At 41.6% G+C, this 16542-nt stretch overlaps 1 protein-coding gene across 2 annotated transcripts in view; it reads left to right on the top strand.

Annotated features, from left to right (window-relative positions):
• Positions 1-16542, top strand: part of gabrg3 (gamma-aminobutyric acid type A receptor subunit gamma3) — a 126111-nt gene that overhangs the window by 85092 nt on the left and 24477 nt on the right. For both annotated transcript variants that reach the window (XM_033621203.2, XM_033621202.2), the window contains exons 5-6: positions 2754-2836; positions 12065-12202. In XM_033621203.2, the coding sequence (XP_033477094.1) occupies positions 2754-2836; positions 12065-12202 (221 nt within the window). The remainder of the gene's footprint in view (positions 1-2753; positions 2837-12064; positions 12203-16542) is intronic.

The raw sequence follows: 16542 nt of genomic DNA, 5'->3' as shown, positions 1-16542 counted from the left end.
AATAATCAAATTAATATTGTAAACTCTTGGTCAGCTTGGAAAATTCTTATTCAGGGGCAGCCCTAGTTCATATTTGATTAGTGCTGCTTAGTTTTACCATTTGATCTTATTATTTCTCTTTTTACAATACAGGAAACAGCATTGCGCCCACTTCCTGTTCACAAATTCTCATATTACAACCAAACAGTGCACTAAAATATGTTTCTGAAGACGTTTTAGGTGAGAAACAGGCAATACAGTAACAGAATCTTGATTTTTATTTGATCAGCATTGCCTTGTTTTACTGTTTGATCTGAGTTTGAGAGACAGAGAGAGAAACGGGGGGCTCCTGACCCGCCTCTATACTCTTTGTGTCTGTGGTGGTCAGCAAACAAAGACAAGTAAGTGCAATCTGTAGTTCCAGCAACAGCACTAAAGCCATCACAAATCAGATCAGATTTTCGTTGGTAGATGGGCAGGGACATCCAGGGACTGAGGGAAGTTTACTGTTGTTCATTTACACATACTACCCACAATGTTATAATACAAAGCTGATCAAAAATTGACAAAGTATCCCTTTAATTGTTGCAGCTTTAATAGGAATATTAGTCTATACCCATTGGTAGCTTTGTCACCTTCTACCTATGCCAATCCTCAGTGCCTATGTGCAGTTTCACATAGATTGACCACGTCAGTGAGTAGAAAAACGTGGGACAGACAGAATGACTGACTGACAGAATGACACACTGACAGTTTCCGTGATTATGTACAGCATACATACCATGACTTAGTCATACCAAAAATTAGAAAAAAAACCCCCAAACATTGGTCCACAGGGGGAGCCACAGCGATCGGTTGCATTTTAGCCATTTTTAAGCATTTTTCTGTTGTTATAGCGCCACCCAGTTGCCAATTAGAGTTAAATTTCTCCAGTCACCTTGAGGCGTCCTGTTCTACATATCTACCAAGTTTAGTAAAAATCCATATGGCGGTTAGGCCTAGATAAGAAATTAGCTCTCTAGCGCCCCCATTTTGTTTGATGGGGTCAATAATGGAGGGGTCCCCTCAGATTATGTGTGGTCATATGCCTACAAAGTTGCGTGGTGATGGGTGAAACCCTTGAGATGTTATACACTTTTATGTGATGAGCCACGCCCTCCGCAATATTCATTGCCTTACAGAAGCTCAGTTTTAGTAAGTTTTCCAACTTTTGCCAAGAGGGAACTTTAGATATTGGTCCCTAGATTATGTTCACCCAGTTTCATGCAGATCGCTCAAACTTCCTAGGAAGAGATCCATTTGAAGTGTTTTTCAAAAAATTCAAAATGGCGGAAAATCTATATAAGCGGAAGTTATGGGTTCTTGAGGCAAATTTGTTCCTCATGAGGAGAGGCATCTCTGTGCAAAGTTTCATGTCTCTACGACATACGCCCCGTATGTGGTAGAGACATGAGATGAGATATGCCCATTGAGACATGAGATGAGATATGCCCATTCAAAGTTTGCAATTTCAGTCAGTTACTATAGCGCCCGCCTTTGGCCAATTGATGTAATATTGCTTCATTCACATCCTCCCATGACCCTCTACCACTGTGCCAAATTTGGATTGACCAAGTCAGTGAGGAGAAAAACGTGAAACAGACACACAGACATACGGGGAATGAGATATGCCCATTCAAAGTTTGGTGGTCTGGTCGACTTGTACTAGGTCAGCAACTAACGATGATCCTCCTGATTGATCAATCAATTGCTTGATCTGTGCGGTAGAATGTCAGCACATACTAAAAAAAAAATGTCCATCAGAGTTTCCAAGAGTCCAAGGTAACACCCTCAGATGTCTTGTTTAGCTTGACCAATGGTCCAAAACCCAAATATATTCAGTTTACAATCATATAAAACAGAGATAAACAACAGATCTTCTTATTCAAGAAGCTGGGACCTGAGAATGTTGGCTTTAAAAATGACTTACCAGGACTTTCTTCAGAACAACATTACATTCATATTTCTGGGTAAATGCATTATGTGCGTGATTGAGGCCCGACAAATATGTTGAATGCATTTCCTCGCTAATAAAGCATTTGCAAAGCTCTTGTTCCCCCTGAAAAATATGCAAACCCAGAAACAACAAGCATGGATCCACCCATCAAAACTTTGCCTTACACATTGTTTTAACCCTGATTTATACTGTAGAGCTTAAACCTTATTGTGTGCTTTGAAGAATTTGGTGCAATATGGAAAAAGGTCATGTTGCTGACTTTGATATTTTCAGTCTGGTTCTGAAAAATAACACTTTTATAAAGTAGTTATTTTTTAGTTTTTCTTTTTTGCAGGTTAAAGTGTCTTTTTAACATTTGTTGACTGTAAATGGCCTTGAGGGGAATTCAAGAAGCAATTATAAAGAAACAAGCTGTAAAGGGCAGATTCTTCCTCAACCTCTGCAACTGCAGGACGTGCTCTGTAGCTGTAGGTGATTAAGAGACGTCTCACAGTCTCCACTCACAGCTGTCTCACACTGAGGGATTGTGGTCCTTGAATGTAGCTTGATGACAACTGCCCAACCAAGACTGAGAGAACGCTTGTATCGAAATTGTACTTGTGCATTCGTGCTGCATTCTTGTCCTGTTTTTAAAAAAAAATAATACACCACAAATTACTTTTATAAATGTGATATTTTGAAAGTTTCAGCTCATGTGATTTGGTTTCTCATTAGATCCTTTACTACAGTCCTTAAAGAGTACAGATATCACAAACTGATTCTGTTGTTTTCTTTTCAGACTAACGATAAATGCAGAATGCCAGCTGCAGCTGCACAACTTTCCAATGGACGAACACTCCTGTCCACTCATCTTCTCCAGCTGTGAGTACACCCTGCTCAGTGTCGTCTTCTCTACAGCAGAGGTTCTCAACTGCTTTTCAGCCAAGGACCCCTTACAAGACAGAGAATGTACCGGGAACCCCCTAATGTATGTCTCTGGTGCCCAGTTCAGACCAAAGATGTGTGACGAGATGAAACTGGTTTAGAACGTTGCAGAGAAAAGTTGTAGTGGTGTGAGCTGACCGGTCTGAGCTTGACTCACGCCGCCTGATGGTGTTGCCTGTTTTAGAACATAAAGCACGTCACCTGTTTCAACAGCCAATCAGCTTGTACTGAAGTCCACTGGTCAAGTCAAAATGACTGTAGAAACTACATTGACTATTGTAGCATATTTATTATGAACACAGTCGATCTGATGCTTGTTTTGTCAAAGTTTTTTCACTGTTTCATCACTGCTACACATGAAACTGTAGCCAGTATCTCACTAACACTTTCCTCATTCATGTTTTCAGAAGCTTCAGGTTATGTTCAGCCACAAAATAAGCCTGAAAAGCTGTAAATCAGAACAGAACAGTGGCGGCTGCTGGTCTTTCAAAGAGGGGACGCTCACTTTAGGCTTGCATCATAAAATTTGTCATATTGTCGCGAGGCAGTAACTTATAAAAGTAACATTTAATTGAAGCTGTTTTTCAACCACACTCATGCCATAGAACCACAGCAAAACACACCTCAAAGATTTTCAGATGGGTTTACAAACGGTGAAAATGAGCTATATCGCTTATGGAAATAAGGAACTCCGGACGGCACTCTGTCAGAAGACTCCACTCACAAATATCTGCATGGGACTGAGCTTGAAATGCGACGATGCCGGTGTGTATTTCCAAAGCGCTGTCAGTCACAAAGGGGTTCAGCCTTTTAGACAGTTCCTCCAATCATCACGCAGACACCGAGCGTCCTCTCCCGCCTACCGCTCCATTAGGTCCCAGGGAAGCTGAGCCTCCCTGGAAGTGGCGATTTTGTCACATTTATCCAATGACCGTCTCGCTTTGCTGCATGAAAAAAACCTGCTTAGCGCTGTCTCATAGGAATGCATGGAGGCTCCACGTCCACCGTGCTGACACGAGAATGTATGACAGGGAGGTCGCGTTGAAAACTGGAGATAAACAGCTGACGTTTGAACATCATAGTCATGATGTGAAATGCATCCTAGCGCACGTTTAATGCAGTGTAAACTCTTATTTTAATGTAAATTCAATAGTGCATATTTGACCATTTCTTCTATGAAATTTTAGGGGAAGCTCAGCCTCCCTTGTTGTCTCAAAGCAATCGCCCCTGGAACAGAAGTACAGAGAGATGTTGATGATACACCATCTCATCTAGTTGCAGTGGTGTGAGCCGACACGTTTGTAGAAAGTTGCTGAATGGCACGTTGCAAGTAGTTGCCTGTTTCAACTCGTCTGGTTGCGAATTTTTGGTCTGGACTGAGCATTAGAATAATTTGATTAAAAAAACCAAGAGAAATGTATTAGAATGATAGTAGACAGATATTAAAATCATTTGCACCATCTGAGCACAGAATACTCATAAAACTTACTGCAACTAACACTGTACCGAGACAAAATATCAAGGACAAATCAAGAGAAAAGAGTTAATTAAAATGCATTTCAGACCACAATACAGATTCTTATTATTCTAATTAATGATTTGTTAGATTAGACAATATTTAGATCTGAACTATTTTAGATTTAAACATTTTGTTGTTGTTGTTGAACTATAAAGTCTTTATCATATTATGATAATCAAAGAATCTTGACAACTTTCTACAGACCTCCTGGCAGAGCACCACAGACCTCACTTTGACAACCGCTGCTCTGTAGGGCCAGAAGTACCAAGTATGAAAAGCTAAAGCATTTATTTTGGAGCACCTTATGCAACAGAGTACCATATTTTATCAAGTACGTCTCAGGTGATGATGTTGGTGTCATGTATTTCCACACAGCAGGTACTTACTGAACATGAGCTGATAATAGTGTCCATCTTTGCTGTTACACCTGGATACACCTGTGTGTGTGAAAAGTAGCCATGAAGTGGCCACTCAGAAGCAAATATGCTTTTAGAAGTGTTTGTTTAAAACACATTGACTTTTTAAAATGTGTCGTGTTGGAGGACAGTCATGGCCTGAAGGACAATTCAAAAACAGTCACACCGCAGCTCCTGATAGGTGGGTGTGACAGCTTGGGAGTGAAATAAGTAACATGCACCAAGAGGGGGAAGATGAGCCTCCATGAAATCTGATTGGCCCCCATACAAGATTTGGATGGTACAAAGGAGCATTAGGGCCATGATTGAGTAAAAAAAAAGTCTCTATGAGAAAATAAGTCATAGTATTACGAGAATATACTCATGATTTTAGGAGGAAAAAAGCCACAGATTAAGACGGGAAAGTTGGTGTAAAACATGGTATAAAAAGTCACAAGAAGAAAAATTATGTTCTGTCCCCCAAAATCAAAAAGAACATAGTGTATTTGAAAAGTGCATAATAACAGAGTAACACACATTACCAGCTGAACCGTCCATGGATCAAAGCTCTGGTTGCGTTTCACCAGATGGTCGGCGAAGATCCCCTCCTGAGTGTCCTGTTTCAGAAGGCTGTCACTGGCGTTTGCCCCACTGAAGTAGGTCGCAATGGTGCTACGTCCTGCTTGTCGCCACCGTGTCTGTTCAGCCATTTTAATATGATCTTTGTTATCAGTATTTCCACCATCACAAACAAAATGTAATCTGTACAGCTTTTTTGTTGTCAGGTATTCACGAAAGAAGGTGAAGCCTTCCTGGAGCTCGTTAGAAAAGACCGACTTTGTTCGATATGACAGCTAAATGTTAGTGTACTAAGGTTCTGTTGGAAAGAGCCGTAAGCGTCATGGCAACAGCCTTAACATCAACACGTTGATTGAAAGGCACACAGACAAATCAAGTGTGTTGACACTTGGTGCATTGCTAATGTTTTTGTATTGGGTGACGTAAAAAAGAATGAGACAGAACATAAAGCAAAAAAATCAATGTCAGCACTGAAAGCAATCGATCAATCAATAATTTATTTGTCATGTGGAATTGTAAAAGGTACAACTCCAGTGAAATGTGAGCCCATCAGCTCCTTTAACTTGTGCACTGTAATTTAGTCCTTTTGCATCTCTTTACATTGTTGGCTGCTGCTTTATTATCGTCCACCTTTCCAAATGATTCTCGTAATCCATGGGTTCTAGTTGTGGAATGATTTAACTGTCAACACATCCCGACCCCAACAAGACGTCCACACGGTCGTTCCTCCAGAACACAGGCAGCTCTGCTCTGCAGCCGTGTCTGAACGGTGTGTAGCAGTGATCCACAGCAGGACAGGGACAACACCTCACATTCCCCCAGTCCTTATTCATCGTAAAGCACACACTTCCTCTCCTTCTCTCACCAGAGTCCTCTGCTCTGTCAGATCAGCATATAGAAAAAAAATGTCATAGTTAAATGATGGTGTCCAGGATTTAGCCAAGTTTTGGTAAAGTTTCCTGACATCCCGTTGGAATTTTGAGGTTGTTGTAATGATGTTTACATTTGAAAACCTCGACCTGGCTAGCTAGAAGAAGTCGGCAGAAGAATAGTTTACAGACTGATGAGTTGATGTCCTCGTCCGATGAGTGACTCACAGCCACGTGCCAACACCATCCAAAACAAACCACAAAAAGCACTACCAACACTTAGAAAATAGACGTAAGAGCGTAACTTTAGCACAAATTTAGCAGAGCTGACAGAAAGGTGACTGGAAGCGTACTGTGTCATACCAGTATGGTTTTATTATTCGTCTTGTAAATGTGGTGAAAACTGAGACAGTTTGGTCATGAATGTTGAAAACTGAGACATTTGACGGGACTCGGGACACACAGCTTGAAACCCGGACTATCCCGTACTAACCAGGGCATCTCTTTCTAAAAGTAATACTCCCTGCCAACTGTAATTTGTTACACTACCCATTATATTACTTTTCTGTTACACGAAACTGCTAATTGCGTTATCTCCCCAAAATTCAGATGTGTGCCTCTGTGTGAATGTCAGGGTAATTATCAGTATCATCAATCATCATTGAGAAGCAACATATTTTATTCTTAACCTCTCACATTCATGCTGGTTTGTATGTAGCCATGGCAACATTTGAACAATGTGACTTACAGAAGCTCAAACAGCAGCGTCTACGCAACTCAAGGAAAGAGAAGTTCGGTAAACTAAAGCATAAGTGGTTTTAAGTGCAGTCAAGTATTTAACTGCATAATCACCAGCAGCAGACTGCCTCCACATTATAAACAATGAAGTCTACAAGTAAATATCATAAGTTGCCATGAAACACATCTCTGTTGCAAAGTAGTGTATAACGCACAGTACTGTGGTTAAATTTAGTTTCACTACATGACAGCTCAACATGAGTTGTCAGTCAGCAGAACATGCAGTAAACCTGATGATGCTCTTAAGAATGGAGCAGCGTGTTGGAAATGAAGCATGCTGGGTAGGTGATGTGCTGTGGATCTGTAGTGGGCTCCGTGATGTATTATCAGGATTACAGAGTGGTTCCATGTGATAACACCTTATACCTTATACAGCTTATTAGAGCATATTGTGTCCTGCTCACAGCATGGCCACATCTGTGGACCCATCCTGCTGTGATCCATTAAACCCATTTCCTTACCTAAGGAAATCACCAGGCATTACACTGTTTCCATGACGACATCTCTGTTTTCTGATTAAGTCAGATGTGCTTATCTATAAAGCCGTCATGCCTGTGGGGGACCAGAGTAATCAGCTGAGTACAATGCAAATATCACACAGCTCTACTGTTCCTCACAGCCCTTGTCCATCTCTGCTCTCCATAATCAATAGCTCACTGGTTTCTGGTTGTGTCCCGTCCCATTTCAAGCAAGCGGTTGTTCAGCCGCTTCTCAAAAAGCCCAATCTGGACCCCGATGTTCTTAGTAACTACCGGCCCATTTCCAAGCTGCCCTTTGTATCTAAGATTCTAGAAAAAGCAGTTGCAAACCAGTTAGTGACAGCGTTGAACAGTTACAATATCTTAGATAAATTTCAGTCCGGTTATCGTCAGTAACATTCCACAGAAACTGCTCTTCTCAGGGTCTCCAATGACATCATGATGGCCTCCGATGCCGGTAAATCCACTATCCTGGTTCTGCTTGATCTCAGTGCAGCCTTTGACACTGTTGATCACCACATCCTTTTAGACAGGCTGAGGGACAGGGTGGGAATCTCAGGGACCGCTCTTCATTGGTTTAAATCCTATCTGTCTGATCGATCCTTTTCTGTGGCTGTTGGCCCTCATAAATCAGAGTTTGCCCCCCTTTCTTGCGGGGTGCCCCAAGGTTCAGTGCTTGGGCCTATCCTCTTTACGCTATACATGCTCCCTCTCAGAGATGTCATCAGCAATTTTGAAGGTATTTCATACCATATGTATGCAGATGACCTCCAGTTATATTTTTCTTTTAACCCTGATAGGACCGATGGAATTGACTCACTGTACGATTGTATGAATGTAATTAAGGTCTGGATGTCTTCTAACTCCCTTCAGTTGAACGCAGCTAAAACTGAGATTTTAATTATTGCACCTGATGCCTCAGCATCTAAAGTGGCCAGCTGCTTAGGGTCCCTCAGTGCAAATGTGCGCCCCAAGTTGAGAAACCTTGGGGTTACATTTGATCAGGCCATGCTCTTCGATGACCACATCAAAACTGTCACTCGCTCCTGCTTTTTCCACCTCAAAAACATTTCCAAACTCCATCCATCCAAGATCCATGTTAAATTATTCCGAGCTAGAAATGATCATCCATGCTTTTATTTCCTCACGTCTGGATTACTATTATTAAACTTCATTAGACCGCCTCCAACTAGTCCAGAACGCTGCCGCCAGGCTTCTGTCCAGATCTCATAAGTTCACTCACATCACTCCAGTCCTGGCATCCCTGCACTGGCTCCATGTTAATTTCAGGATCCAGCACAAGATTCTAACCATCACTTACAGAGCCCTCCATGGTCAAGCACCTGCATACTTGACGGATCTGGTGTCCTTTCACTGTCCTGTCAGGTCACTGCGGTCCGCTGAAGGCCACCTACTTACTGTCCCTCACACAAGATTAAAGACGAAAGGTGATAGAGCCTTTAAGGCTGTAGCACCGAAATGGTGGAATGCACTACCTCATGAGCTGAGAGCGGCCTCTTCCATGGACACTTTTAAAAAGCAGTTAAAAACACATCTTTTTAGGCTTGCGTTCCATTACTTGTCCATTATATCATCTCTGTATTTTGCTGCACTTTACTTTTTATTTGTTTTTGTGTATTTTGCATTGTTTCTGTTATTGTATTTTTTGTATTTTATCTTGTGAAGCACTTTGTGAGTCCTCTCTGTGAGAAGTGCTATATAAATAAATTTACTTACTTACTTACAGAGCATTTTAGCATCTTTCAGCTTGTTGTTTTGGTTTTACTGTTTGAGTTTGTTCTCACTGCTTTCATTAACTCATTCATCACTGAAACATTATTTCCGGCTGCAGCAACCAGCTGGTGAACATAGTGAAGCATGTAGCACCTTAACAGATGGACTTTTCCATTCAGAAAGTGATGGAGACCCAAAACAGAGCTAATAGGAGAGTGGATATTAAATTAACACTTGCAGGGCTCCAGAAAGACGAGTTCAGGTGAAAGCTAATGTTCTCCTGTGTCTGCTGTATGTGTAAATAGACAGCTGTTTGCTAACATGTCCACCATTACAACTTTATAAGGGGCCAAACACAGGCTGCATCTTTCACCGTCTGGAAAATCTGAGTTAGGCGCTGGGTGCTACTCTTGAGCCAACTCTGTGCCAACTTTCAAGGGTGCTGAGGCAGGTGGTGTCTGAGGTTGCTAAGCGACCATAACCAACACCTTATCATAGCCTACTTACCAGAAATCCTGAGTGTTAGTAAAAATATTGTCCATGGGACAGATGTAATCATCAAATTCTTCATATTTACCACAGACTGATATTTATAGAAGAAGGGAAATATATCTGCTGGCTGTGACTGTTTGTTTATCACATGACGTGGTGCATGCTGCTGCATTCCAAAAGTTGAACTCTGTTTATTTCAGGGTGCAGCCGTCACACCCAAAAACCAGGCGTTCAGGAACATGTGCGCCGCGTCAGCCTTACTGTGGTGTTGAGCACACCTGCTTACATAATTGACTGAGTTGGAGCTTAATTCTTTCTTTGTCATTTTAGGTAGGGCTTGTGATTGTTTTTATTATTGATGAATTTTTTTCTCGATCCATCAACAAATTGTTTGGTTTATAAAAAGTGGAAAAATGGCGAGAAATGCGCAGGTTCATGATTTCCCAGAGAACAAAGTGACATTTCCAAATAGCTTGTTAAGTCCATCCAATGTCCCAAACCCCAAAGTGTTCCATTTTACTCTTATTTACGTCAAGGCAAAGCTGTAAATCATCGAATTTAAGAATCTGGAATCATGAAACGTTTGTCATTTTTGCATGAAAAACGCCAGACACCTACTAATCAAAGCTGCACCGACTGACTCATCAGGTAATAGAGTAACTATTTCAGCTCCATTAACTTCGAGTGGGTAGTGTAATCTACAACAAGGCATCATATTTCAAAACTTTTCATTTGTTTTTCATGAAAAATCTTAAGGCAGATGCTATTAGCACCCAGGCGTCCATAGCCAACAATGTTATTTGCACCAGTGTGCCAATGTGGCTATTTACAGCCAGGTGTATATTACTGGGCATCCTAGCAACAATAAATATAACATCAACAGGAAATGGTTTATTCCGCCATTCTGCTAAAGTTTATGTACACAGTGTTTATTCAGCAGCTTTATACCCCCTTCAAAAACTGCAGCATTCGTAGCTCAGTCCTCTGTCTGAATGTTCCGTGCTTGACCCACTCACCCAACACTTCTTACTCCCTCCATGGACTGTGTTGCTCTTTATACTACGTCACCTGACTCTCGGGCGGTATATTTGTGAGTTTTTTTCTTGTAAATGTACCACTTTAATACCAAAGAATATCTAAGATCGGTGAGCTACAACTGTGACCTGTTTGCCTTAACCCTAAACACTTCTGACCTTGACGCATTAACATGAGTACTAGCCTATCATAGCACACAGTGGATCCAAAATAATGTGTTGTAGTGATGGATGTAAATAGCTGAAAAGCTGCAGGTGTGACTATTCTCGTCTGGGTGCAAATGGACACTCTGAAATCATTTTTGTTTTGAAATGTTAAATCTTTAAAAAAAGTAACCAGTAATTATAGCTGTCGTATTAATGCAGTGCAGACATGTAGAGGAGTAAAAGTATAAAGTGGTACAAAATGGAAATACTCAGGTAAAGTACCTCAAATGGTGTGATGTAGTGTGTCTATCTAAAGTACTTTTATTTTGAAAGGCACCATGTCTTCCTGTTAGGCTCATGTGTATTAGGTCTAATGAATATTGTTAATTTATAAATGCATCATGAGATGTGCCCTAGACTAATATTTTATGCAAATGTCATACAGAATGCAGCTGATCAAGTGTTGCCATTAACAGAAGTTTACTTGCTCAAAGAGCTGTTTCCAACAGAAAGCTGATATTTTCTGAATATCGTGAATCTGAGCAGCGATTGCTGAATCTTTATTGGCATCATTAACAGCAAACGAGAGAACTTTGGCAAATGTTAATGACATTCATTCATCAAGCATGTTTGAAAACAATTAGCAGCTTGGGCAACGTCTTCCCTCACAGTTAATGTTTTTGTTAATTGAAAGCCTATTACATCAAATTGCTATCAGGCATGATCATAATGTTGTTAGCTTTTCTACTTAAAATGATTATATGTCTGTTTAAGACAGAAAGGTTCCAAGCTGGTGCGACACCAAAGCAGAAATGGAATCATTAATCCATCATTAACCTCGTGTGATTGATTGTAAAAGCACTCCCAGGCTGCGTGTACATCATGTGAAGGTCAGCTCAACATCCAGACACATTCAGTGTGTTATTGAACCAAAGCTCTCCCTTAATCTACTTTCCTTGTGCCTCTGTCTTTATTCCAGATTGTCTTTTCATTAGCCAGCCTCCAGCACAAGACAAATGTTGCTCTGGGTGGCCCTAGGTCTGTCTGCGCAGGACATCCATCATTAGGATGTGCCATGTAGCGCCAAGGGTCACACACACATGCTCTGTGTAATTGCAGATGGATACCCGCGAGATGAGATGATTTACAAGTGGAGGAAGAACTCTGTGGAGGCGGCTGACCAAAAGTCCTGGCGTCTCTACCAGTTTGATTTCATGGGCCTGAGAAACACTACAGACATTATCAAGACCACAGCAGGTAGGATCTGGAGCTGACTTCGGCTTTGTACAAGTTGAGCAGAAATCATTATAAATCCCTTCATTTATCTGTTTGTGCACCAAGTTGTGTGTCACGTCACCTCATTTTGTTGAATAAAAGTGGAGCCAAACTGGTTTGAGAAGGAGAAACTCAGATTGTTAGATGATGTCACACAAGAAAACACTCAAGTATCTAAAGCAATACAGTAAATACTGCAAGAAATAAGCTACTGTAGTTTCCATAGACGTTTCCCTGCTAAAGCACTTCTATTTGTCATGATGATTTGTCATGATGTACTAGGGTTGGGTACCGAAACTCGGTACTTTTTGTACTTGGTAACAATTCACTCAGTACTACCGAGTACCGATTCACTTAAAATGAATCAGTGCCAAATTTCGGTACCTGAGGTGGAGGCAGAGCAAGAGCACGACTCGCACCTCAGACTCAGCAACAATGGCGACAAAAAAATGTGCAGACAAAAGTTAATGTGCAGCACTGTTCTTAAATGTTCTCAATAACATGTTGAAACTGAGAAGTTTAGACTTTAAAAAGTACCAAAATAAGGTACTGTTTGGTACCGGTACCGAATTCCAGATACCGGTACCGGTACCGTATCGGTTCAATTATGAACGGTACCCAACTAGGGATAGACCGATATGGATTTTTTTAGGGCCGATGCCGATACCGATTTTTTTCCATCACCCTTAGCCGATGACCGATTATGGACTGCCGATTTTTTTGAGCCGATATTTGGGGCCGATACTGCTTTTGCTCCCTCTATTTACATCAAAAAAATGACACAATGATAACAAATATTACAGGTCTCAAGTTTAAAATAAGAAACATTTATTGAACAGTAAAAAATACTAAAACAAGATGGAAAGTTGAGGTATAACAGGTAGAATATTATTATTATTATTATACATTCAAATAAAAAAAGAGTTCAGTGCTCTTAAATCTTCCAGTAATGTCTTTATAAAATAAACAAATATTTAAGCTGAAGCATAAATAAAACAACAACTACTGTACACAGTAGGATTCGCTGCATGTGCGCTGCAGGGTCTTCCGGCAACACAGAGCTGCCCGTGGATGCCTGTCTGTAAATCATGCCAGGGAAAAATAAATCCGCGAACCCACGCGCGTATCGGCCGATGCCGATACAAGTAAAAAACTCAAATATCGGCCCGATATATCGGCCGGCCGATGTATCGGTCTATCCTTATACCCAACCCTAGTTTGTATATAGAAAAACTCTTTTTGTGAAGCCCCCTGATGAGACCACTAAGGCAATTCAAAGATAAACAAACAAACCCACTAGTCGAACTCTTGCTGTCCTGTCACTGCTTATAAAACGTCAGTAATGGGCGGCAGTAGCTCAGTCTATAGGGACTTGGCTTGGGAATTGGAGGGTCACCAGTTTAAGTCCCTGTCTGGACCAAATACGGAGCCTGAACTGGTAGCTGGAAAGGTGCCAGCTCACCTCCTCCCTTGAACAAGGCACCGAACCCCAACTGCTCGGGGCGCCTGTCCATGAGCAGCCCCCTCGCTCTGACACCTCTCCATTTGATGCATGTATAGGTCCTGTTAGTGCATGTGTGTGTATTTCGGGCCTTCGGAGTCTTCTTCCTCCTTGTTTAGAACGAGTTTACAAATAATCTCTAATTCTCTTGTCCGTCTGTCGTTGCCATCCATCTACACTGAATCTGATTTTAAAGAACTTAAAGGTTCAGTGTGAAGCATTTAGGGGATTATATCGATAGTTTCCTTAAGGCTAGTTCACATTACACGATTGTCACCCTGATTTTGCGTCGCGGAGACTATCGTAATCTTTTGAGTGTTCATACCTGGCGACATGTGTTTCTGTCATCGGGAGTCCTGTGTGTGCACACCACAAGATTTCTCCCCCGAGCCCTCGCAGACAGAGCCCCAGATAACGCGGTGACGTCACCAAACTTGGAGACGACACTTGGTAAAGGCATGGATATTCTTTATTATCCTGGGTCCAAACACAACGCGCTTCTCGTGATCCTGTAGACGCCGCCATTGTTGTTGTTGCATGCCGGCCGGCTTGTCAGTGTTGCCAGATCTTGGGAGAGAAACAAGCAACCAGGGCTATGGAAACAAGCCCCAAAGAAGCGACTATCATGCGTTTAAATAACTTATGACGTTTAGAGAGCAAGCCCGAATAAGCAACTTCTCTTTAGAAACAAGCCCAAAAAACCACAACCCGACTACTAATATTTGTAAGCGACTTTACAAAAAAACAAGCCCAAAGTCGCAGCTAATAAGCGGACCTGGCAACCCTGTGGCTAGTCCTCCTCACATTTCTTCCGTCCTCCTGCGTGCTGACGTGGGACGTATCCCGCCTCTCATTGGTTGATGCTCTTTGTCAGTCGTGTCACACTTCTCCAGTTTTCTAGCATGCCAGATATCCAGTCCCAGTCACAGACGAGGGGTGACTTGCTCGTAGGCTTGTTCACACATGAGGACTCGTCGTGGCAGACTATCTGCCGACTCACCTCTGACCCAAGGTGGCTCTCAAGATCCTCTGGGATGTCAAAATCATGTAATGTGAACTAGGCTTTAGTGTACAACCACCTGAAAATAAGTGTGTAATAAGTGTTTTTGTTACCTTAGAATTAGTCTCGCTCATCAGACCTTTCTCAAGAAAAGAAAGGTCTGGCTGGGCCGACTCTCACTTTAAGATTGGAGAAAAAAAACGCCCCGGCTGCTTGTATTTCTTTCAACCAATCACAATCATTCTGGGCGGTGCCACAGCAACGGTGCGCTTGCAAAAACATTGCCGGGGGGAAACAGGTTTTGGTGTAACACGCCCACAAAATATCGCCTACAGGACGCGAACCATGGCAGAAAAATGGCTACATCCCCGCAAGATCAAACACCGCAAAAGTTAGTAAAGAACGTGTTGAAAACGGTTGAAAACTGCTACACAACCGGAGGTGGTAGGGCGGGACTTCAGCGGGTGGCTCGTTCCGCCCAATGAGAGGCTGATCTCAGATTACCTTAGAATTAACCTTTTATATCTACAAAGGGAGCGGGTCTTCGTCTACAGAGATCGCTGTGTTGCACCGCCATGTTTCTACAGTAGCCCAGGACAGTAAAACCAAACACTGGCTCTAGATAGTGCCATTCACATTTTTTGTATTTTCAGGTCGGCCACTGTAGTTATAAGCCCCTCTGTGACAAGCAGCGTCAGAAAAAACACAGATTTTTTTAATGTGAAACTGCTTTAGTCAGTGCCTTTACTGGTTTAGTTACTTACAGTAACTTCAGAGAGATAAATAAATAAATAAATAAAAGGTAAAATTAATAAATAATGAACTGGAAAAGAAGAGATCACAGCGGATAATTTGGCTCTCTGTAAATATCTCCTGAATGTTTGGATCAGAAATAGGTGAGCACACAGAGCAGGTACTGGGCAAGCGACCTCTGTAGATAATTCAGGTGATGATAAAAACCTTCTGAATACTGAACATTGAAGAAATTCTAACTGAGAGTATTTTCAGCTCGTTGCAATCTGCAATCCTCACCACTAGATGCCACTAAATCCCCCTAAATCTTACACACAGTTTCTTTAAATTTGCTTTGCACAGCAAGTTTTTTGCCGCCTGTTTTACCGGCACACTGTTTGAGAGAGTTGCTAATAAATGGCCTCACCCATGTGAATAAAAAGGTGTTTGTAATATTTCAGATCTCGTGTATTTCAAGTTTAAGTTGATTGTGGGATTGTCTCGGTAGGTGAATGGTTACCGTGCATGCCACGTAACCACAATGTTGGCAGTTTGATTCCAGCTGTTGTACCTCCTCTCTCTCCCCACCCTGTAACCTGTCTGCATCTTTACTGTCAACAGTTCAATAAAGGTAAAAATGCCAAAAATCATCCATAGCTTACTGTAGCAGTGACTTCCTGCAATACTAAAAACTGCCACCAACAATGAAAAATACTGTATAGAGAGATAATTACAGAATGAAGTACACTGAATGACTATTGCTGAAGAAATGTTGACAAGAAACAGTATCAAAACAGATTTAACTTCATGACACTTAAGGATTACAACTTTTAAATGTCTCCTTGAAACCTCTATGAAACAAGAAACTGACCACAGGTGGTTTTTCGTTGATTGCATGTTTCCAACATAATTACTGTCAGCGAGTAAGAAGCTTCTCTGCAGACTGATATCCAAATCATTGCCTACAATTATTATCATACAGGTTCATAATGCAATTCAGTTTCCCTGCCAGTAATAATACCTGATATCAGCTGAAGAGAGAAATCACTTACCTTAAGAGGAAGCTGTGCGTGATCTGCATAGCGCTGA

Source organism: Epinephelus lanceolatus, chromosome 6 (genome assembly GCF_041903045.1).
Source record: "Epinephelus lanceolatus isolate andai-2023 chromosome 6, ASM4190304v1, whole genome shotgun sequence".
In the NCBI taxonomy this organism is placed as follows: Eukaryota; Metazoa; Chordata; class Actinopteri; order Perciformes; family Serranidae; genus Epinephelus; species Epinephelus lanceolatus.
The sequence above is the reverse complement of the archived record's forward strand: the minus strand, read 5'-3'. Positions and strand labels throughout refer to the sequence as shown.